Genomic DNA, 21,479 nt, shown 5'->3' with positions numbered 1-21,479 from the left:
AAAAAATGCTTTCTATTGGCCTGTTTATTAAATAAACTTTGTCATCAGTCGATTACAACGTGGAACTCGTTGAATATAAATAATTTATATTTATTAGGCCAGTTGAGCAATTAAAAAAATACAACTAGACATTCGCTTAAGACGAAGCCACAGCAACGATCTTTAATTGGAAAATCGTTCTAAACAAGGAATTCTAGGGGTACAAGCAACTTTAACGATAGAGATGGTCGGCCTGCAAGTTAGAGGCAATCTCGGACTCCCACTTGTCGCCGTTGCACAGAAGCTTCTCCTTGTTGTACAGCAGCTCCTCGTGCGTCTCCGTGGAGAACTCGAAGTTGGGTCCCTCGACGATGGCGTCCACGGGACAGGCTTCCTGCGGGGTGGACAAGAATATCCAATTAGTATCTAGTAAATAGTGGCGCCACTGCGCTCCTCCTCACCTGACAGAATCCGCAGTAGATGCACTTGGTCATGTCGATATCGTAGCGTGTGGTACGTCTGCTGCCATCCGCGCGCTCCTCGGCCTCGATGGTGATCGCCTGCGCGGGGCAAATAGCCTCGCATAGCTTGCAAGCGATGCAGCGCTCCTCTCCACTGGGATAACGACGAAGGGCATGTTCTCCGCGGAATCGCGGGCTCAGTGGTCCCTTTTCAAAGGGATAGTTGATAGTGGCCGGTTCCTTGAAGATGTGCGCCAGGGTGACGGCAAATCCACGGAAGAGTTCGCCGAAGAACATGGTGGATGCAGCACGGTCCGTGATGTCGGCAAACTCCATGCTCAGCTCCTTGTTGTTTACATACACATAGCCCTTGGGAACTTCGACGATATCTTTGGGTTCTGCTCGCTGGGCGGCCAGCAGACGGGCGCCATGGCTGCCAAACAGGCGCTGTCCTGTTGGGAGAACATTTTACAATTAAATAACGTACTTAAGTCGAATAGTTATACACAAATAAGCGAGTTTAGACTTTTGTTTTGGTATGACATAAGCTTACATAACCTCACTCGCCGCGATTTCCACGAAAATGCGAAATTTCCCGGAAAACAACGGATGTGAGGGGATGGGTCGCAACCTACCGTTGCGCGATGCGGTGAAAATTCGCATAGTTAGCGACATGTTTGCGACCAAATTAAACTAAAATTGCCAAAAAGTTGTTTTGCTATTGAATTTGCCCGAACAAATTAGAGCTGGGTTACTTTCGATAACTTACATAAATTCTATACTTAAATATCGTATTCAAATATATCGTAGTTTTATATGATCATAATCTAAAAATAAAAAATGAAAGTAACAATGAATTATGATTCATTGAATTATGATTCATTTAAATATAATGCACAGTGGTAGTGATAAAAAACTGAAAACATATTTTTTTTTATTATACGAATACTCCCTATGAAAACCTTACAGCTTTGATTATTGCACTATCGATACAAATAGACTTTTACAATTCCCAACTTTGTTGAGAAAAGCCCCACCACTACAATTTACCGTTTAAGTTTTGCCGCTACGCGGGATTGTGAAATTTTTCATTTAGTCGAAATATGGATCAGGAAGTTATGGATTTCTTCGACTTCTCAAAGGAGTTGAACCGCGTGCCCGGCGCCCCGCAAGGCTACATCAGCAGCGATCCGTGGCTTATGGCCACGGAGTCCAAATCCTCCGAAGTGCCCAACCGCGAGACGATCGGCACCGACTATGTCACCAAAATCGTCGCAAAGGAAAAGTGTCGCCTGAACAGGGTAAGAACTGGAAGCTTGCGTCAGCACTTCTGTTTGTTTACGTGTAATTTGATTCAGACGCTGCTCGAATACCAGCCTCAAGGCAAACGCAATCGAACGCTGGACGATTTGGACACCGACGATGAGGCGGAAGAGACCGAAATTAGGCGGGATGACGAGTACTACAAAAAGTTCAGATTCAATCTGAATCGCGACAAGAACTTGTCCATCTACGCCAAGCGGGAGGAAATATTGGCGGCCATCAATGCTCATCCGGTAATCATTATCAAGGGCGAAACAGGATGTGGCAAGACCACGCAGGTGAGCAAAACTTAAATAAAATCGTAACTTAATTAGGTAGATTTACCTTATATTTTAACAAAGCCAACGCAAGCGAATTATAATAAAACCCGTTTTTATTTGACTTTTAAAATTCAAATGCAAACTTGTCGAAAGTATTTAATATTATAAAATACCCTCTTCAATATACTTCCCAACTTCATATAAGAATAGAAAAGCTTAGGACACTTATATCCTACTGAATATTTTATTTGCAACAGATATCAAGATCACAAAGAGCAAAAATACAAAATACGCTAGTTATTTAATTATGTACCAGTTTTATAAACCAACTTAACTATCCAAAATAGCTCTGAATTCTTCTTCCGTGACCTCGCTTTCACCCACTTCCCTTTCCTCGTCGTCACTAAACTCAATCATTTCATACTCTTGCTGCAAGTCTTCTGGAAGATCCCTCTGGAAAACGGTGACCGAGGACGTGCGGCGTTGATAAGACTCGTTGACCTCCAGCTGCACTTCTAGTTCATCCGCCTGGTGTTGCGGCTCCCGTTGCTCGACGCCGTACATGGCCTTGTTCCGCACTTTTTGACGCACTTCCAACTGGTTGCCTGTAGATGTTGTAGGACATTCCTCATCTGGAGTACTCTTCCTAGCTCCTAGAACACTTTGGATATCGGCAAACACTTCTCGCAAATGGCCGAATATTTGAGAGGGCGGCAAAGCGTGCTCATGACCAGTCGCCAATTGCTTCTTTTGGGCATTGTATGCCGCTTCCAGTTCACACAATGGCTGACTTGCTTGGTCCAGTGCTCGCAGACCCTCCAGTTCATATGTGAGACTGACGCCGTTTGCACGCTGTTGCTTCTGCATCAAGGCACTCTGCCTCTGTTCCTTGGCACCCGCTATGGTCTCAACACGGTCGTAGTCCACCAGATTGTCCAAACCCTGGCAATAGTCGAGCGCTGTGAAGCGGAAGGCCTGCTCCTGGGTCAGGCGCCACAGCATGTAGGCGATCTGATGGGTGTCCTTCCGCTCCGGGCTATCCTTGCGCAGATCTAGAGCGTAGTCCGTTAGTTCTTGCCAAGTGCGCGGTGAGACCTCGATCTTAATAAAGTTGTGGGTGGGCTGCTTGTAGTAGATTACGTAGAGCAGAAAGAAACCTCCGATCCTTTGAGCGCGAGATGCCGGAAAAACGTCCCCGGTGGTGCGTCGGGAGCACGACAGCCGCTTGGCCACATGCAGGGCCGCCAGAGTGGTGGCTATCACCTCTGTGTGGTTCGTTTGGGCTGTGAATAGGTGCTGCAGCTGCATTTCTCGCCAGCACCGGCAGAACACCTCGAACTCGCAGTTTTCGCCATCGTTGACCAATCGCTGAAATCGTTGCACCAGCTCCCAGCAGTCGTCGAAGATATTCAACTCCATTTTGGATCTTAGTTACGCGAAATATATGCGCATCTCGCGCTCAAAGTGCCGCAAAATATAAACAATAACATTCGCCGGTTAAAAGTTTTTACAACACTAACCGGGGAATTAATCGATAAATTTGTAGTGTTTATAACCGATTAGCTTTTAGATTTTCAAAAAAGGGCGCCTTATAAATATTTATATATTTTTATCATTATTGTTATTAGTATTTAATAAATTATTCTTACAGGTGCCCCAATACATTTTGGACGAGGCCTATAAAAGCGGTAAATACTGCAACATTGTGGTGACTCAACCCCGGCGCATAGCTGCCATCTCCATAGCGAATAGAGTTTGCCAGGAGCGCGAGTGGCAGCAGAACACGGTGTGCAGCTTCCAGGTGGGCCTGCACCGGCCGAACTCGTTGGAGGACACTCGTCTGTTGTACTGCACCACGGGGGTGCTGCTGAATAATTTAATTAACAACAAGACGTTGACCCACTACACCCACATTGTGCTGGACGAGGTGCACGAAAGAGACCAGAACATGGATTTTCTGCTGATCGTGGTGCGTCGCTTGCTGGCCACCAACTCGCGGCATGTGAAGATTATCCTGATGTCGGCCACCATCGATGCCAAGGAACTGTCCGATTACTTTGCCACCACTAACTCAATTCCGCCGGTGATCACCACCAATCATGGACGTAAGCACTCGATCGAGAAGTTCTACCGTGACCAGCTCGGCAGCATTATTTGGAATGAGGAAGATGTGGGCGACCAGCACGTTCCAGAAATCAACAAACATGGCTACAGGGCGGCTGTAAAGATTATAGTGATTATTGACAACATGGAACGGAAGGCTGCAATCCAGTCGCGGCTGAGCTACGACGAGACCCTGCGCTATGGAGCTGTGCTCATCTTTCTGCCAGGCATCTACGAAATCGACACGATGGCAGAAAACATAACTTGTATGCTGGAAAACGAGTAAGCATTGTTATCCGTGAGAATTGCTCACTGTCCAAATTTGAAGTAGCTAAAATTGTATTATTATAATTTTCACTTGTTCTTATTTTTATTGTTTAATTGCAGCCGTAACATTAAAGTCTTAATTGTTCGCTGCTTTTCGTTAATGACACCGGAAAATCAACGGGATGTCTTCAATCCCCCGCCTCCCGGTTTCCGCAAGATCATCCTGGCCACAAACATTGCTGAGAGCTCCATCACGGTGCCAGATGTCTCATACGTTATTGACTTTTGTCTCACCAAAGTAAAGGTAACCGATACGGCTAGCAGCTTCTCTTCGCTCCGCTTAACCTGGGCCTCCAAAGCCAATTGTCGTCAGCGTGCCGGTCGCGTTGGTCGTCTTCGTAGTGGACGCGTTTACCGTATGGTTAATAAACACTTCTACCAGAGGGAAATGGCCGAGTTTGGAATACCAGAAATGTTGCGCTTGCCCTTGCAAAACTCGGTGCTCAAGGCCAAAGTGCTGAATATGGGATCACCGATGGAAATCTTGGCATTGGCCCTATCTCCGCCTAATCTGTCGGACATACAGAATACCATATTGCTTCTGAAAGAGGTGGGTGCTCTGTACTTAACAGTAGACGGCGTCTACGACGCGTTGGATGGCGATCTCACCTACTGGGGCACAATCATGGCTCGGCTGCCGTTGGACACACGTCAGTCCCGGCTCATCATATTGGGTTATATTTTTAACATGCTAGAAGAAGCTATTATCATAGGTGAGTGGGCAATAGTACTATTCTTTTCCTTGCATTTATAATTTTTTTAAATATGTTGAAGCTGCTGGATTATCGACGAATGGCTTGTTTGCGCACGACGGTGGTAGGACTCAATTAGGCGATTCATTTTGGATGCACTACATCTTCGCCGATGGATCTGGCTCCGACTTGGTGGCCATTTGGCGCGTGTATCTGGTAAGCTATGCGATGCATTACTAATAGCGTAATAACGTGTTCCTTCGGCAGACATATTTGAGCTTGGTGGAAATTGGTCACGACCAAGAGTCCGCTATTCGTTGGGCCAAACGTTTCCACGTCTCTTTGCGGTCACTTAAGGAGATACACTTGTTGGTGCAGGAACTGCGTGTGCGATGCATGCATCTCGGTCTGATTCCGTTTTCAGTTAATCCTAGCCAGATGATGGACGATCGTGAAAAAGCGATCATGCTCAAAGTGATCATCGCCGGTGCCTTCTACCCAAACTACTTTACGCGTTCCAAAGATACGTGTGCTGACACAGATCGCAATATATACCAGACAATATCGGGCCACGATCCCTGCCGCACCGTATATTTTACCAACTTTAAGCCTGCCTACATGGGCGAGTTGTACACTAGGCGCATTAAGGAGCTCTTTCAGGAGGTCAGGATTCCGCCAGAAAACATGGACGTTACCTTTCAAGAGGGTTCGCAAAAGGTTTTTGTCACATTCAAACAGGATGACTGGATTGCAGATTCATCTAAGTTTGTTCCTGTGTCGGGCCGAGTTCAAAGTGAAGTGTACAAGGCAGTTATGATGCGACAAAATCGTTTGGAACGACCAATACACATAATGAAGTGAGTTATCAAGGCTTTTACTATCTATTATCCAACTTATATTTTATCATTTACAGTCCGAGTGCATTTATGAGCTACGTACAGCAGCGAGGGATTGGAGATGTGATTGAGGGTCGTTGGATTCCACCCACAAAGCCTTTAAACGTCGAGCTTCTTGCGCTGCCATCAGTCTTCGACAAAACTATTTCAGGGTTGATTACTTGCGTAAGTTGCTGCAGCACACAAATCTAGAGGATTTCGAAGTACTTTTTATATTTTTTCTATCTTACAGATCGTCAGCTGTGGCAAGTTTTTTTTTCAACCCCAATCTTTTGCAGAATGCATTGGAAATATGTCTGAAATCTTCAATGCTCCACAGCAACTTAGAAATTACGTAAATAACGCGGGTGACATCACAAAGGGCATGATGGTGCTGGCCAAACGCGATAGTTATTTCCAGCGCGCCACAGTGATCCGACCAGAGAATCAGAGCAATCGCCAACCAATGTTCTACGTGCGCTTCATCGACTATGGTGACTGCGCCTTGCTGTCCATGCAGCAAATGCGTTTGATGCCGAGAGAGCTGACTGAACAGTACGGCGACCTTCCGCCACGTGTTTTTGAGTGCAGGCTGGCAATGGTTCAGCCCTCTTCAATGGTCAGTGGAAACAACCGGTGGTCCACTGCGGCTAATGATATGCTCCGTTCAGTGGCCAAAAGCGGTCTCATTGATATCGAGGTGTATTCGCTGTTCAATAATGTAGCAGCTGTTCTCATTTACATGAGAGATGGCATAATTAACGATAAGCTAGTAGAGCTTATGCTGTGTCGTCGATCCGACGAAGATTATATGTCTAGAAAGGATCATGATTTCCGCTTGCGACGTCAAGAATCTGCCCGGTACTTGAGCTCGGCGCAGCGTCAGCAGATCAATGAGGAATACATGCGATCCTGTCAGCTGCCGGAAGACCACGACCTACGACCGCCTCCGCCTGAAAAGTGCAAGACCGTTGTAATTTTGAAAGGACCCTATAGTCCTTTGGAATGTACCATGCAGTGCATTACTCGTGTGGGCTCAAGTAAACGGGTGAATATAGACCATTTGTCCGTTAATGCACTTCTCCTGGACGCTGATCCTCAAGATCACCACGATCATTTAATAGTGGCCCACGAAATCGCGGAGAATAGAAACGGGCACACACTGACAGCCCGTGGAACCACCCTGATGCCCAATGTGCAGGGATTCGGTGCTCTAATGGTTATGCTATTTAGTCCCACCATGCAACTTAAATGCAATAGAGAAGGCACATCGTATGTCTCTGTTCTGGGAGGATTGGGTTGTGACCCGGAAACAAACGAGCCCTACTTCCCAGAGCATGACGTGTTGATTAATCTGGATGTCAACATTCTCGAAGATGATGTGATTCTGGTGAGCACGCATAGTAGTACGAATATATACAGAATTGCATTAATTTTCTGATATTTATTTTAGATTAATCAAATTCGCTACTATATAGATAGTGTCTTCTTCAACTTTAAGGATGAAAACAATCCAGCGGTCAGCGCAAATGAACGTGTTTCCATATACACTCAGCTGCGCAGCATTATAAATAGGTAAGATTGCTGCGCCTACAGTCATGCTATTTAAATGATTTCAAAAAATTTGATTTCGCAGGCTCCTTTGCAAGGATCGCAGATACATCGAAAGAAATATGAGCAATGCGGATTTTGAATGGGAAACCCATCCCGATCTACCACCTCCGAATGAACCTTTTGGGAAGAGGGCCATATTCCCGATGCACTCACTTACTGAGCTCCAAGAGGAAGACACGGGTCGCTTGGTGCAACTGAGAGAGAACTGCAGCATGTTGCACAAGTGGCGCAACGTGTAAGACTTGTGCTTGTTTACAAGAATATATTGATTTATTTATATTTTAACTTATATTTTTAGCGAAGGCACTTTACCGCATATGACTTGCAAACTGTGCAATCAGTTGTTGGATTCGGTTCCCCAGCTCCGTTTGCATCTCCTGACCATATTGCATCGTGATCGCGAAAAGCAAATCGACTATTGCAACCAATAGGAATGGTTTAAATTGACAACAGCTGATTTTGAAATTTTTGAGCTCGCATTTCTTTTCTTAAAGGACTACACTTATTTGGTTAAAAAAAAATAACGTATTCAGGGAATGAAAACAAGTTTTGAGTTGAATCTAAAGCTAAAGAAAGCTTGATTAAGATAAATATTTTCTATGCCATGTTGAATGATCTCTCTTCGTTCGATTACGGAGTGTAAAATGTGAAATATAATTTTTTGTTAATTACATCGTTAAAGATATCATTAAATACTAAGACTTCTATTCCAGTTCATTACAAGCAAAAATCCAAAAAAATGCTCTGCTGTTTATAAAAATCAAAGTCCCGGGGCGTGCATGTTCTCCCATTGTGGGCTCTTTTTTTTTATTTTATATTATATTTATGCATCTACAACTACATCGGAGGAATTCTGCAGCGGCACAGGAGTTGGAGTGCTTGCCTCCAGCTCGCAGATCGTATAATTCTGCATGCGGTTTAGGGGCTTGCTGCACAGCCCACACATCTGGTGCTTATAAACGCCGTATATCTCGAAGTTCAGGATGTTGTACAGATCGAACTGGATGGTGGAGGACAGCTGCGTGCACTCCACAATTAAAATATTTTGCTCGTTCAGTTCCACGCTGAAAGGGCATTTGACATATTATTAAATCGTATATACAAGCTAGAGAGCATTCTTACCGGAAGTCGTAGTCACTAGTCTCCATTGGCCATTGATAGGGCTTTTTGCGCACGTTGTGCGGTGTTTGATCCTGGTTGAGATATATAAGCACCGGTTCATCCGTGGGCAGGCTGCTGTTGTCTGTGCGGACGCGGAAGTCGAAGTAGTTTTGCTCGATATGGATTCGCAATCCATAATTGTTGGACAGTCCTTGAGCCGGCGAAGGCGTAACAAACACGGCAATCTGTGGCAATGGCGAACAGTCAGCCACCAGCAGCGTGAGACAGTCGGGACGCACCGCAATCTCTCTGAGATTGATCAGGTAATCATCAAAGGTATTGACCATGCCATTGATTACTGAGCAGGAGCGCTTAAGTCCCGAGTCGAAGGTAAGCTCGTGGGAAGCGTCGAACTTTGAGTCCAGCTTGTAGAAGAAGGGGATCTGATGGAAGCGCCACTTCGCTCCGTTGACCTCCACAGCCAGCCGGAACTGGTCCTGAGGAGTTTGCATTGAAATATTTATCTCCTGGCTCATATGCAGACTGTCCACCTTGTCGGCGGATAAGGCGGACACTAAGTGGTCCAGTCGATTCGACCACAGCTCGAACCAGGCGGGCATCTTAAGAAATATAAAGGTGAGTTGATTGGTTCTTTATATGTAATTTCTGAGCGAAACGTAATTTGATATATCTGATACACTTACATTGTTAAACTTCAGGTCCATGTCGTATTGTGTGATCGAGGTGAAGTTCTCAAAGTTGCTACGCTTGCAATACTTGGAAGTGGGGATGGGCGAGAACTTAAGTACCTCCTTGGGACAGAAGTCGGTGTCCGTCAGCGAGATCTTGTCGGAGCGCAGGAAGGCACGGGCATGCTCCGAGGGCTGGCGAGATGAAAACGTTGGGTTAAAGAAGAATCCAAGAGACTCCACGCATATGTACACTTACACCAGCTCTAGCTGCAAACTGCACCGTGGATCCCTTCTCCGGGCACTCGCTCTCCTCGGTGGCCAGGCCAAACACCACATCGCCATTCAGAGTGTGAGGTCGCTTGGTAAACACCAGCGGTTCATAGGTCAACTTGGTGCAGGCCTGAGATGAGTGAGAAAATGAAACACCATGGTTTATTTGAATGGTTTTTTAAGGTATAAGCCTTAAATCTGTCAAATTGGCATGTGACTAATTGATTTTCCAATTATGAAATGCTGAATACAATTTAATTTCCTAACCGGCGGTTCTTCACACAGTATGTCCCAGTAGGTCAATAGCCAGCTATGCTCGGCACGAGTCAAGTGCTCCTTTTGGGTGGCGGGCGTGACACCCTGTAAGTATTATGTGTTACACATTGCTGCCCTCAAGCGTAGGGACAAGAAAAGGTGGGGTTTAGTTGTTCGCCGGAGCTCCGGGCGAGTGGAGTGGGCCACATTACCATGACGAAACAGCAGACAACGGAGCCACAACAACTGCAGCAACGATTAGCGAACCCACACACACATCCTGACTGACTGTATGACCCCCTTCCATCCCACCGTCCGTGCCTGCGTGCCATCTTATTACGAGTATACACCCATCCCTCCGAGCACTCGAGCAGTCGCCGCAATTGTTGGCCCACATTCGTGGGTTGTTTGCGTCCCGGAATCGAGACCGAGAGTCGAGTCTGGCAACCAACCGGACTAGAGTGAAGCAGGCCTGGCGGCGTAAGTTGCCCTGTTTGATCAATACGACTTGGTGGGAGCTCAGTAGAAGGCATCCAGTTACGCTACTGTTCAGACGAATTTCTCCTGTCGTAAATTTGTTTTGGGAAAAAATTACATTTTCTTTTATTTTGTAAGAACGCTGTAAAAATCTGGAAAAAATACCTAGTGCTCTCGATTTTTTCTTTCGGTACCGCCATCGGGAGCATTCAGTTGCGTTGCTTTTATAAATTTATGTTTACTTGATTCTCGGTCGGACAAACTGCAAAATGACTTCGGTAAGTGATATATGATATGATATAATAGATATAGGTGCTTATGTGGTCTTTCGCTGCTTCTCCAGATCGAATCAAAACGCGTCCAATATCGAAAGTATTTGGAACGCGCCGGAGTCATCGATGCCTTAAGCAAGGCTCTGATTAAGCTTTACGAGGAGCAGAATAAGCCGGAGGATGCCATTCGCTTTGTACGCAAGTTTATGTGCGAGAGCTGCCCGGACGATGCCCAGTACGATGTAATGAAGAACGACCTCGAGGAGGCCAAGACCCACATATCGAAGCTGGAGCAGGAGCTAGAACGGCTACGCGGACAAATGTGAGTTCCGAAGATCGCGACTTGTTAGTCCAGTCTTGACTCAGATTCTTACACTCAACAGCAAAAAGTCACCGGAGGAGTACCAGGAGCTCACTACTGAGGGCTACAAATCGCTCATGGATGATGAGGAGAACGTGAGCTCACTGCTGCGTAAGTACCTGACTCCGGAATTGCTGGAGGAGTACATGCTGGTCACCACCCCTGCGCCGGTGGATGCCTACCTATACGATTGCGCCGTCTCCGGATTCGAGCATCACGACGCGCCCGTGGGCATTTTCGCGGCAGATGCCGACAGCTACGACGTGTTCAACAAGCTCTTTGATCCGATCATAAAGGACTATCATGGCCAGATGGACAACGAGAACGATGTGCTGCAGAAGGACCCAGACTTTGGCAACGTGGACGAGATCGAGAACTTGGATCCGGAGCGCAAGTACATTCTGTCCGCACGAATCAGAGTGGCTCGCAATATCGAAGGCCTGCCCTTCTTCCCCAAACTGACCGAGAAGCAGTTCATAGAGGTGGAGGAGAAGGTGCGTTCGGCCACGGAGACAATGGATGGCGAGCTGGTTGGCTCCTACCTGACAATGGCGGACATCGATGCTGAGACCCAGGCCGAGATGGTCAAGAGACATATATTATTTCAGCGCGGCGATGAGAAGCTGACCACAGCCGGCTGCTATCGTTTCTGGCCAACTGGTCGTGGTGTCTACCACAATCCCGCCGAGACCTTCCTGATCTGGGTGAATCGTCAGGACCATGTGCACATTATGTCCATGGCGCAGTGCGGCGACTTGGGCGATGTTTACAATCGCCTTGTCAACGGTCTAACCGAACTGGAGAAGACGTTGGCCTTTGCCCGGCATCCGCGTTACGGAAACCTTACGGCCTGCCCCACCAATTTGGGCACCACCCTGCGCGCTTCGGTGCACATCCGTCTGCCGCTACTCAGCAAGGACCCCGACCGTCTAATCGCCCTCGCCGAGGAACTGCAGCTGCAGGTACGCGGCACCGATGGCGGCGAGCTGGCCACCGTGGAAGATGGTGTCATGGACATATCAAATAAGAGGAAGCTTGGTTTCACCGAGTTCGAACTGGTCAAAACACTGCAGGATGGCGTTGTGGCCCTGATTAACGCAGAGGAAGAGCTCGAAATAGCCGGACAGGAGGGTTAGAAACAAATAGCGATTACTTAAAACCTTGTAAAGCAATCAATATCACTACAAAGTACTCACGAACACTTACAGACGAACACTTAGAGAAACAGGAGAAACGTATCATTGGTTAAATAAATTTGTCCCCTAGCCACAGACAATCTCACCACAGACTCACCTTCCAGTCGTCCTCGTCATCCTTTGAATTTCGCTGGACCTGGCCGGTCAGCTTGAACCAGTTGGACTTCGTCGATGCCAGCACGTCCAGGGTAATGTTCCACCTATGGAGTGCATCCGCAGCATGATTTTCGTTCATGTGGTCCGTGTGCTCCAGTGTGAGACCAATCTGCTTGCCTTTCATGTCCGACGTTTTCAAAACGTCTTCGGCACAAAAGTTACCCTCGATCTGAACGAAAATGGGTTTTAGTTTTAAATATTGTTAAATATATAATTTTATTTCTCACCCTGGTGTTCTTCTCGTTGTACATAAGCATGGTAAAGTTGCGATCGTGTCCCAGGTGTATGGAACTAAGCTGGGTGAAGCCAAATATGTACATCAAAGCATTGACCACCATATTGCCGGAGAACCCACTGGAAGTGAAGTGATTAGCTGAGGAGCAAGTCGGTTTCGAAATACAAAAATTACTTTTCCGTGAACTCGGACTTTAGCAGCATCCCTCTGTACTTGATGAGCTCGTTGAGATTGGTGGTCATGCTCAGTCGGACGCCCAAGTCCGGCATTGGGTAGCTAAATAGTTGAACCTGCGAGCTAGACTTTATTATTATTCTTAATTTTACCCATTTTGAGATGCTTAAAGAAGTTAATTTAATGTATTTAATTTATTTTTATATATTAAGTTATTATTCTTCTCAATAAAACACTTACCACATCGTTCCGACCCTCGGGCACCATGATCTCTTCGAAGGGCGCCGCCGCTGTCTTCGTAATCAAGCCCCTGGTCTTGGTCACCGCCCGTGACTTGAAGGACAGGCCGCTGGTCAGGTTTTGGGGTCGGGAGAAGGAGTAGCGCCTGCACTTACTGCCACTCTCGTTCAGATGCAGTTCGCTGCTAAAGGGGATGTAGATGAGGAAGCCCTGCTCTCGGTTGATCTCGTGGTCGAGGTTCAGGAACGGATTGTAGCTACGACTGCGCACCGAGGCGTATGAAGAGTACCGGGCATCGATCTCCAGCGTGTGCTTGGTTATGGGCGAGTTCCGCTGCTCTGTTATATTGCCACGCAGCGAGGTCAGAACGGTGGTCTGCAGCAGGACGTCGGAGGAGGTTCCCAGCACCGTGGGCACCGTGTAGCGATTCATGAAGGGCCAACGAACCGTCTGCATGTTGATGTGACTGTCTGTCCGAATGATTTGCTGCATTCTTTCTAGAACTGTGGGAAACGGTTATGAATCGCATTGGTCAAGAGGTCAATGTACTCACTGTTGTCGTAGGTCAGCTGCCGGAACATCCGCTGGTTGAGATAGTACGACAGCACCGTCTTGCCCTCCATTTGCAGGATGAACTCCAGATGCAGGTCCTTCGAGTTGATGATCGGAGCCTGCAGCATGGCCAATAGCGCCTTGATGCTCTTAAAGGTGAACGGATCGCTGCCATTCCTTGATTGCATCTTGTTCAGGATGGTATCTGGCAGTCCACGTGCCTTGATGTATAGCTGGAAGAATTTGAGATTGCTTATTAGATTCTAAAAAACCTGAGAGGATCTGCTTACAGCCATTTGTCCTGTGAATTTTCCTAGGGCTTCGGTGTCGAACTTAAAGAAGGCCACCACAGGCATGTCCGACTTTGGATCGCCCACGAGGAATACCTGAAGCATTGCACCGATGCCGAACTTGGAGTCGCGATAGTCAAAGATGTAGTTACCGGTGACCCAGTAGCGTGATTTGGGCTTCTGGGGCAGATGGCGATGCATGTAGGACAACAGACGGCGCCTAAATAAAGGATTTACGACATCTGTGGATGGCTGTGAGTTAGGCTGAGTTAGATAACTTACAGGTGCTGGTAGCAGGGATATGTCGTCTCCGAGATGCTCGTCACCGTCGTCCGGTAGTAGTTGATCATGTGGGGGTCCGTCTCGCTCTGGATGATGCGATGGATGCTGATGAGACGGGCGGCCGTGGGGTTGGAAATCAATAGCAGAGTAACTGCTGCCACACGAAGTTCTAGGCTGGCATTTCGCGACTCAAAGATCGGCCAATAGACCTCGTATATGCGCTCCGCTCGCCGATCTGCCAGTGCCAGGGTCGTCCAGGCGGCCTGGAACTTCAGATCCTCGTGCTCGTTGGGGTCCTGAACGATGGGCTCCAAAAAGTTGGCTACGTTCCCCAGTTGCAAGTTGTTTAGACCCTGCAGATACAACATCTTTTGGTCGAAGTCGCGATCGCCTGCGAAATCAAATTAGTTTATATGGAACTGACGGTTATTTGGAAGACTTACTTAGATAGGCATTAAAGTACTTCTGGACATACTCCTCGAACTTTTCCTTATCGATGCCCTTGGCCACATAGACATTATGGATGAGGGTGGCAAAGCTAAGGATAGCGGCCTGCCGCACATCCGGGCGATCGGGTCCGATATTGAGGAAGTCCTCGCACTTTTGCACCAACTCCGCCGAGAGCTCGAAGATGTGGAATGGCATGGGTATGAGCAGTTGCACAGCGATTTGCGGCTTAGTCAGCTTGTTTAGCACGAGGTGGTGGGTCAGGAAAACTGAGGCCTTAGTTCCAATGCGGGGAATGATTTCATGAAAGATGTTGCGAATGGTCTCCTGACGATAGGAGGTGCCAATGTCCACCTCACGATAGAGTTTAGTAAGCGAATCAAAGTCCATCTCGCTGAGAAGCTTGATCACGTCGGAAAGAGTGGAGTCGTAGGGTTCCGAGAACTTGAATTCCGTAGTCTCTAGTGCTTCGGCCAGACTGTCTAAGAGCGTCCCTGCCTGGGCAATCAGCGTCTCCTGCTGCTGAGGGCTACGTCCTCCAGTGGGATCGTTGGGATCCAGCCGCTGCAGCTCCAGGTTAGATGGCTCTGCCGCCATTGAAGTTTCAATATCGATGGGATTGTCGATGGGCGTCTCGTTAAGGAAGTTGAGCAGCAACTCCGAGTTGATGAATTGTGCTTCTCCCGTGGATTCGAACGTATGGATGAGGGTTGTGCCCTTGGCATGGGCCATGCTTAGATAGTAGCCCGTCTCGTTGTGCGGGGACATCCCGTAGATGGCCTCATTGCCAATGATCACACTCTTCTGGTGATCGAATTCGCACGTATTGGACGGCACGTTGCTGCGGGTAGTGTGAACCGCCTCCGAGTACGGCTTGCAGGTCTTGACCTCCGGCGTTTTGCGGATGGAGATGTAGTTTGTTCTGTTGGACACAAAGTACTCCGTGCGGCAGGTGCCGTGAATACCCAGCTACCAGTAAAAATAGTATCATTTAAATTAGGAATTATATCGAATGCTATAACTTACCTCATCCACGACGAAGGCGCCGCTGGACTTCATCTGGAACTGCAGCACCGATGCGATGGCCCGCTTGAAGTTCATGCTCCATATGGGATCGCCTTCCTTGAACACCACATGTGAGATGGCGCCATCCTTGGTGAGGGCGATTTTGAAGGGCTTGTAGGGCGGGTACATCTCCTTGTTCTGCAGGAACTTCTCGCCGGAGTTGTTCAGCGTTACATCGTCTATGACCAGCTGTTGGGCAGAGAGACAGACGATTAGCCGGGAAAGCCCTGCAATAATGCTGTAATCTTCGATCGACCGGGGTCGAACCGGCTGATAAGACGCGCCGAGTCGCCGTTTATCTGGCCAGCAGAAATTAGTCAGATCGGCGCTCTCATATGGCACACATGCACCATACCAGATTCAGGCCCATGTCAATATGCCTGATTCCTGATAAGCGAGGGACTCTCTACTCCTAGAGAGTCACTCTCAGTCAAAACAATCAGAGCTGATTAACAAAAGGGAGGAGGAGTATGGGAATGGCATTATCTGTGGGGGCTCAATGAAAGAAGTTCACAACCGAGTTCAGTTTATTGTGGCGACTCCGCTCCGATCTTTTCCAGAGTCGCTACCGCTCAGTGAATGGTTAAATTGTCTTTAATTCATCTGCGAATTCTTCTTCGTCTGCGGAGGCTGACAAGAAGTCGCTGCAGACGGTGATGGGGAATGGGAAATGGGAATGGGGGCTATAGAATGCGCCGATTGGAACGTATAAATTGATAATGAAATCAATAAATTGATTTGATTTTTCACTGATTTCCAATTGATATACATACTCTTCTACATACAAAAAGTATAAGTAAATACTAGAAGGGATCGATTTGTATAAACAAAAATAATATTAGGAAACGCTTGCCGGAACTGATCCGAAACTGGAACTGATCCTAGACATCTTACCGCCGCAGCCAAGACCAGCTCGCTTTGCCGCTGGAGCGTCAGCTTGCCCCGCACAATCCATCCGGTGGTGGGTGGCGCCTGGTGGCCCTCGTCCTGGGGCTTCGCACCCACCAGGACATTGCCCTCGTACTCGTAGAGCATCTGTTTGTTGAGGCCAATAATGCTGAAGGCATGGCCGGCGTCGAAGATCAGGAACAGATCTGCCGGATAGATAGATAAATGGGAAATTGAACTTCAATTCGATGGATGCTCCTCCCATCCGCTCGTGTTCATCCATCCCTCCCTCCATCTATGTCGCATTCGCGCGGATGGGCAATAAACTCTTCAATTATCAATTGAATTTCTTATATATATATACTAAATGTGCATGTGTATATATAATATATATACACATATTTGAATGATCGCAAAATGCTTTAATCAATGTTGCTTCTAGGTTTCTTTTTGATGCGCGCCTCGTCAATGAATAATTACGTCATATTCTTTTATTAGTTTCTGATACAGTTGGGATTATCAACTAGGTTACTCTCACGTACACACAAACACGGAGCACTTGAGTAGCCTCATGGCCTCCTACTTGCTACTAGCTACTTCCTTCCGAGGTCGTGGCACTCGCTTTTTCACAGATCTCCCGACGCTTTTCACTTCGCGCACAGATTTCTCAATGTAGTATCAGTCAATATATATATATATATATATATTATATATAATATATATATCAACGCGACTGTGTATTATCAGATTTTTCAAAGAAGCCGACGCTTTTCCTCCTTTATCGCCAACGCGTCTAATTCCCGGATCGGATCACAGCTCGACACGTCTGCTCTGTTCGCGATCCAAGCTCAAACTGATCGGACATAACAGCCGGATGGTTGGCCTTGCTGGAGGTTTCGTTGATAAGAATCATGCTGCGAAGAGCAGCTTGGCAGCTGGGCTCTCTTACGATCTCTTGGGAATACTCTTGGGAAATGTCCTATAAATAGATTTTTTGGCCGCGTCCACTGGAACAATTTTATAAGGGACCAGAAAGCGGATTCCCAAATTTGAGAATTTGAGGATTTTAAGATTTCTTGCATTACCTTGATTTTACATTATTCTCAAGAACAATTTTACATCCCTCCAAGACTAAATAATTGAATAAGGACTAGAAATACACAATATTGCGCTATTTATTTGGTACCAGACACTTTTAAATTATATCAAATCTCGCGGATTGTCTATAAAAATCTACGTTATTTATTAGTATAAGAGTAGCGTATAAGGTTACTTATCGACGAACTAAGACTTTGACGAACTGCTCTCATACGTATAACAATACACCACAAATCACATGGAATCAGGAATATCAGAAACTACTCTGTATGTCACTTAAGGCTAGCGTGCTCCCCCATGAGCATGTCCTGCCCTGAAGTGGGCACCACCCGTTCCAGCACCACTTGGTCCTCCTGCTCCTCCTGACCTGCGTTTCTCCGATCCCGATTCCGCACTAGCGTCTCCGTTGTCAGAACCACCGCTCTGTTCCGCATCTAGATTCTTGAGTTGCTGTTGCCACATGTCCGCGTAGATGCCATCTTCGCGCAGCACAAGCTCTTCGTGTCGGCCACGCTCCGCTATGCTTCCCTCCTGCAGGACCAGAATCTCGTCCGCATGGATGATGGTGGACAGCCGGTGGGCAACAATAATGGTGGTACGGTTTGCGCACACCCTGGCCAAAGCAGCCTGAATATTACGTTCTGTGTGGGTGTCCAAAGCTGAGGTGGCTTCATCTAGGAGCACAATGATGGGCGCCTTAAGAAGCGTTCTGGCGATGGCTACTCTCTGCTTTTCACCTCCACTGAGCCGCAGACCTCGTTCGCCCACCTTTGTCTCATATTTTTCCGGAAAGCCGAGTATCCTTTCGTGAATATCAGCGGCACGAGCAGCCTCATAGACAGCTTCGTCCGAAGCGCCCAGCTTGGCATATTCAATGTTGTAGAAGATGGTGTTGTTAAAGAGAACCGTATCCTGGGGCACCACTCCAATGGCCTTTCGCAGACTCTGCTGCTGCACAAGCTTGATGTTTTGTCCGTCAATCAGGATAGCACCGGTCTGTACATCGTAGAAGCGGAAGAGCAGCCGCATGATTGTGCTCTTGCCGGCTCCAGAGGGTCCAACAATTGCTACTGTCTTACCGGCGGGAACTGTGAAGCTCACATTGCGCAGCACTATCTTCTCCGGAGAATAGCCAAAGGTCACGTTTGAGAACTCAATGCCACCGCCGGCAGTTAGAAGGGGCGAACAGCCTGGAGCATCCACAATCTCTTCCTCCTCTTTTAGCAGATCGAACATGTTCTCCATGTCCACGAAGTTCTTCTGTATGGCTCGGTAATAGGTGCCGAACCAATTCAGCGGCATGTACAATTCCATCAGATAGGTGGAGAAGAGCACAAAATCGCCCACGGTGAGAGTTTGATGGTGAACCACCAAGTAAACACAGAGCAGCGATCCGGCCAGTAGGCCCAAGCACAGGATAATATTCTGGGCTGTGTTCAGCAGGTTGAGGGTCAGCATTGAGAGGAACTCTTCCTTTTGGTACTTCAGAATGGCCTCCCTATAGCAATCCACCTCGTAGTGCTCCGCTCCGTAGTACTTGACTGTTTCGAAGTTGAGAAGGGAGTCCACGCTGCGAGCACGCTGCTCATTGTCCGCCAGGTTCATTCTCCTCTGGTACTTGGTTCGCCATTCAGTGATTGCAATGGTAGAGGCTGTAAAATTAAAGGATATATGGAAATACGAATGGAATTAATAAATTTTTGGCACTTACCTATATACAGGAACATGGTGAGGAAGACGATTAGGCCAAACCACCAATTGAAGGCGTAAACAAAGTATGCCACTGCAACGAGCAGATCCAGAATGGTTGGTGCGATCGAGAAGACAATATAGTTGAGGAGGTTGTTGATCGAGTCCGTGCCGCGATCCATGACACGCAACACCTCTCCCGTTTTGCGTTGCAAGTGCCATCTCAGCGAAAGCTGGTGCAGATGCCGGAACAGCTCAATCTCGATCTCCCGTGTCGTGTACTGTTGAACTCGTATCCAGAGGAAGGTGCGAAGGTTATTAAACAATCCCATGCTCCCAGTGCCGCCACCCTGGAGGAAGGACAATGCCACATAGACCAGCACAAAGTCCCAGCGAAAGACGATCGGCGCAATGGTAAGGCTGTCAACTGTCGAGACAGGAGATTAGCAATGAATTACTTAACGAATTACGTCCATAATTCCTGACCTACCCAACTTCTTGCGATAAATCGGCAAAAACAGCTTTATGACTCGACCGGCAAGCAGCAGTATAATGCAAACGATGACGGCTATCTGCAGCGCAATATTCTTTTTCGGCCAAAGGTACGGAAAGACGGTGCGTAGCTTGCGCCATCCGTTCCTGAAAGCAGATCCTGTCTGCACGTTTCCCTGCGATTCGTTGGCGGTATCATTGTCCAGCCGCTGATGAGGATTGTACGGAGCCATGATGCCAGGAGCTTTTAGACCCAAAACGAAAATGAGCAGGGAGCACAAGAACCGGGTGACAAACAAGCCCATCTCAATTTGATCCTTGTTCCTGCGGGTAGTAAAGGCAGTACTATAGATTAGCCGTTTTACAGCTGTTCGAATTATTTACGATTTTAGGTGGAACCACCAGTCCTCGTGGCGCAGATTTATGAAGGCCAGCGACTCGTTAATGAAAGCCAACGTCCAGAAGAGCAACAGAACAAGGCCATGTCCTCGGGTGGGCATCGAGGGCAGCTGGTAGTAGCGCTCCTTGAGTATCAAACATATGCTGAACGGGTAGGAGAAGCACACAACGCAAGTGGAGAATATCTGCAGAAAAGATTCGGATCAGTAATAGTTTCTGCTTGATAATTCTAATACTTACCATATAGCCGTACACCGCACTATCTGGATAAATACGTGCGTTCATCAGAAAGCGCAAAACAGCCAAAACTGGGAGCAGGAGCAACAGGAAGAGCTGCATCGCGAACAGTCGTGACTTGGAGATTTGCGTGGGATCCGTAATCCTGGTGGCATACCTCCGATACATGAGCAACTGAATGCAGCCGAAGAGCAGAAGGAATCCACAGTATACCCCCGGTCCCACGGTGTCCATGAAGCAGTGCGAGATGCCATGCTGCGTCCACACGTCGCTGAGGGTCACGTTGGGCGGGCAGTACAGCATGGTGAAGTCCGGTAACCTGCGCGGCGACGAGGGAAGGCAATTGCGGAACGATAAGCTCTGATAGAAACGTGCCAGATAAAGTGGAGCTGTCACTGGGAAACAGCTCGGTGAACACAATTGCTTTGTTTTATGGGCTGGCGGCAATTTCGCAATTATTCACCCAAATTATCAGACGCCCCCAAAGGGAAAATCATTCTTTTTTGCGGAGTGCAAATAGTGAATTGATAATTGGTGCCTTTGCAGCACGGCACCAAGAGATGCGATACCCTGGAGTCCGGCAGCTGTGGAAACTGCAACTCATCCACAGCCCATTGGATATGCTAAATTATGCAATGTTGCGTATGCTCGATGCGCCGGCGGGTCTAGTGATCCCCTCTTACCCGCTATAAGAAGTCGCGATCTGGAGCGAACACTGCAATCAGTCGTGTGACAGGTGATAACTCAACCAACGGACAACTGGCGGGCAACTCCGGCCCAACCAACACCAACTACGATCAACATAAATAATTTTGGCCAAAGGGTTCGGTATGGCCGTTTCTGCTTACCCACAACATACCACATATACAGTGCAGTGGAAACAGGCGAGTTTCATTTTAATTAACTTAGCCTAATCTATAATATTTTCGATGGATAAAATCAATTTATGGACACTTAAAAAAACCTACTTTTAAGCG

The 21,479-nt window shown here is 47.5% G+C and overlaps 6 protein-coding genes across 7 annotated transcripts; 2 read left to right on the top strand and 4 right to left on the bottom strand.

Annotated features, from left to right (window-relative positions):
* Positions 1-131: 131 nt before the first annotated feature.
* Positions 132-1,199, bottom strand: LOC6606202 (NADH-ubiquinone oxidoreductase subunit 8). Its single transcript, XM_002030974.2, has 3 exons — positions 1,076-1,199; positions 441-892; positions 132-373 (listed from the first exon to the last, which is right to left on the bottom strand). Exons 1-3 carry the CDS (start codon positions 1,113-1,115, stop codon positions 212-214), a joined length of 654 nt encoding a protein of 217 aa, XP_002031010.1. The 5' UTR covers positions 1,116-1,199; the 3' UTR covers positions 132-211.
* A 281-nt stretch (positions 1,200-1,480) lies between these two features.
* On the top strand, positions 1,481-8,305 carry LOC6606200 (probable ATP-dependent RNA helicase spindle-E). The gene is made up of 11 exons (XM_002030972.2): positions 1,481-1,741; positions 1,799-2,041; positions 3,675-4,408; positions 4,514-5,166; positions 5,228-5,361; positions 5,413-6,002; positions 6,059-6,206; positions 6,274-7,410; positions 7,474-7,595; positions 7,657-7,869; positions 7,933-8,305. The coding sequence occupies exons 1-11, from the start codon at positions 1,544-1,546 to the stop codon at positions 8,063-8,065; spliced, it is 4,305 nt and encodes a 1,434-aa protein (XP_002031008.1). The 5' UTR covers positions 1,481-1,543; the 3' UTR covers positions 8,066-8,305.
* Positions 2,255-3,524, bottom strand: LOC6606201. Its single transcript, XM_002030973.2, has one exon. The coding sequence runs from the start codon at positions 3,440-3,442 to the stop codon at positions 2,354-2,356; it is 1,089 nt and encodes a 362-aa protein (XP_002031009.1). The 5' UTR covers positions 3,443-3,524; the 3' UTR covers positions 2,255-2,353.
* Positions 8,306-8,384: 79 nt separating the features above from the next.
* Positions 8,385-17,400, bottom strand: LOC6606198. 2 transcript variants are annotated; one of them, XM_032720682.1, is made up of 15 exons: positions 17,130-17,400; positions 16,594-16,793; positions 15,661-15,888; positions 14,631-15,603; positions 14,188-14,578; positions 13,906-14,125; positions 13,617-13,848; positions 13,064-13,566; positions 12,824-12,951; positions 12,642-12,768; positions 12,356-12,583; positions 9,684-9,827; positions 9,440-9,619; positions 8,757-9,355; positions 8,385-8,698 (listed from the first exon to the last, which is right to left on the bottom strand). In XM_032720682.1, exons 1-15 carry the CDS (start codon positions 17,158-17,160, stop codon positions 8,458-8,460), a joined length of 4,425 nt encoding a protein of 1,474 aa, XP_032576573.1. In that variant the 5' UTR covers positions 17,161-17,400; the 3' UTR covers positions 8,385-8,457. The 2 variants fall into 2 exon arrangements, with proteins under 2 accessions (XP_032576573.1, XP_002031006.1); XM_002030970.2 differs by having other exon boundaries at positions 12,824-12,939; positions 17,130-17,399.
* Positions 10,444-12,350, top strand: LOC6606199 (arginine kinase). The gene is made up of 3 exons (XM_002030971.2): positions 10,444-10,707; positions 10,773-11,023; positions 11,085-12,350. Exons 1-3 carry the CDS (start codon positions 10,699-10,701, stop codon positions 12,196-12,198), a joined length of 1,374 nt encoding a protein of 457 aa, XP_002031007.1. The 5' UTR covers positions 10,444-10,698; the 3' UTR covers positions 12,199-12,350.
* A 338-nt stretch (positions 17,401-17,738) lies between the features above and the next one.
* LOC6606197 (ATP-binding cassette sub-family B member 6, mitochondrial) lies at positions 17,739-21,321 on the bottom strand. Its single transcript, XM_002030969.2, has 6 exons — positions 21,186-21,321; positions 20,506-20,821; positions 20,251-20,450; positions 19,865-20,190; positions 19,397-19,801; positions 17,739-19,337 (listed from the first exon to the last, which is right to left on the bottom strand). Exons 2-6 carry the CDS (start codon positions 20,803-20,805, stop codon positions 17,968-17,970), a joined length of 2,601 nt encoding a protein of 866 aa, XP_002031005.1. The 5' UTR covers positions 20,806-20,821; positions 21,186-21,321; the 3' UTR covers positions 17,739-17,967.
* Positions 21,322-21,479: the final 158 nt, after the last annotated feature.

This window comes from Drosophila sechellia, chromosome 3R (genome assembly GCF_004382195.2).
Source record: "Drosophila sechellia strain sech25 chromosome 3R, ASM438219v1, whole genome shotgun sequence".
NCBI lineage: Eukaryota > Metazoa > Arthropoda > Insecta > Diptera > Drosophilidae > Drosophila > Drosophila sechellia.
The sequence above is the reverse complement of the archived record's forward strand: the minus strand, read 5'-3'. Positions and strand labels throughout refer to the sequence as shown.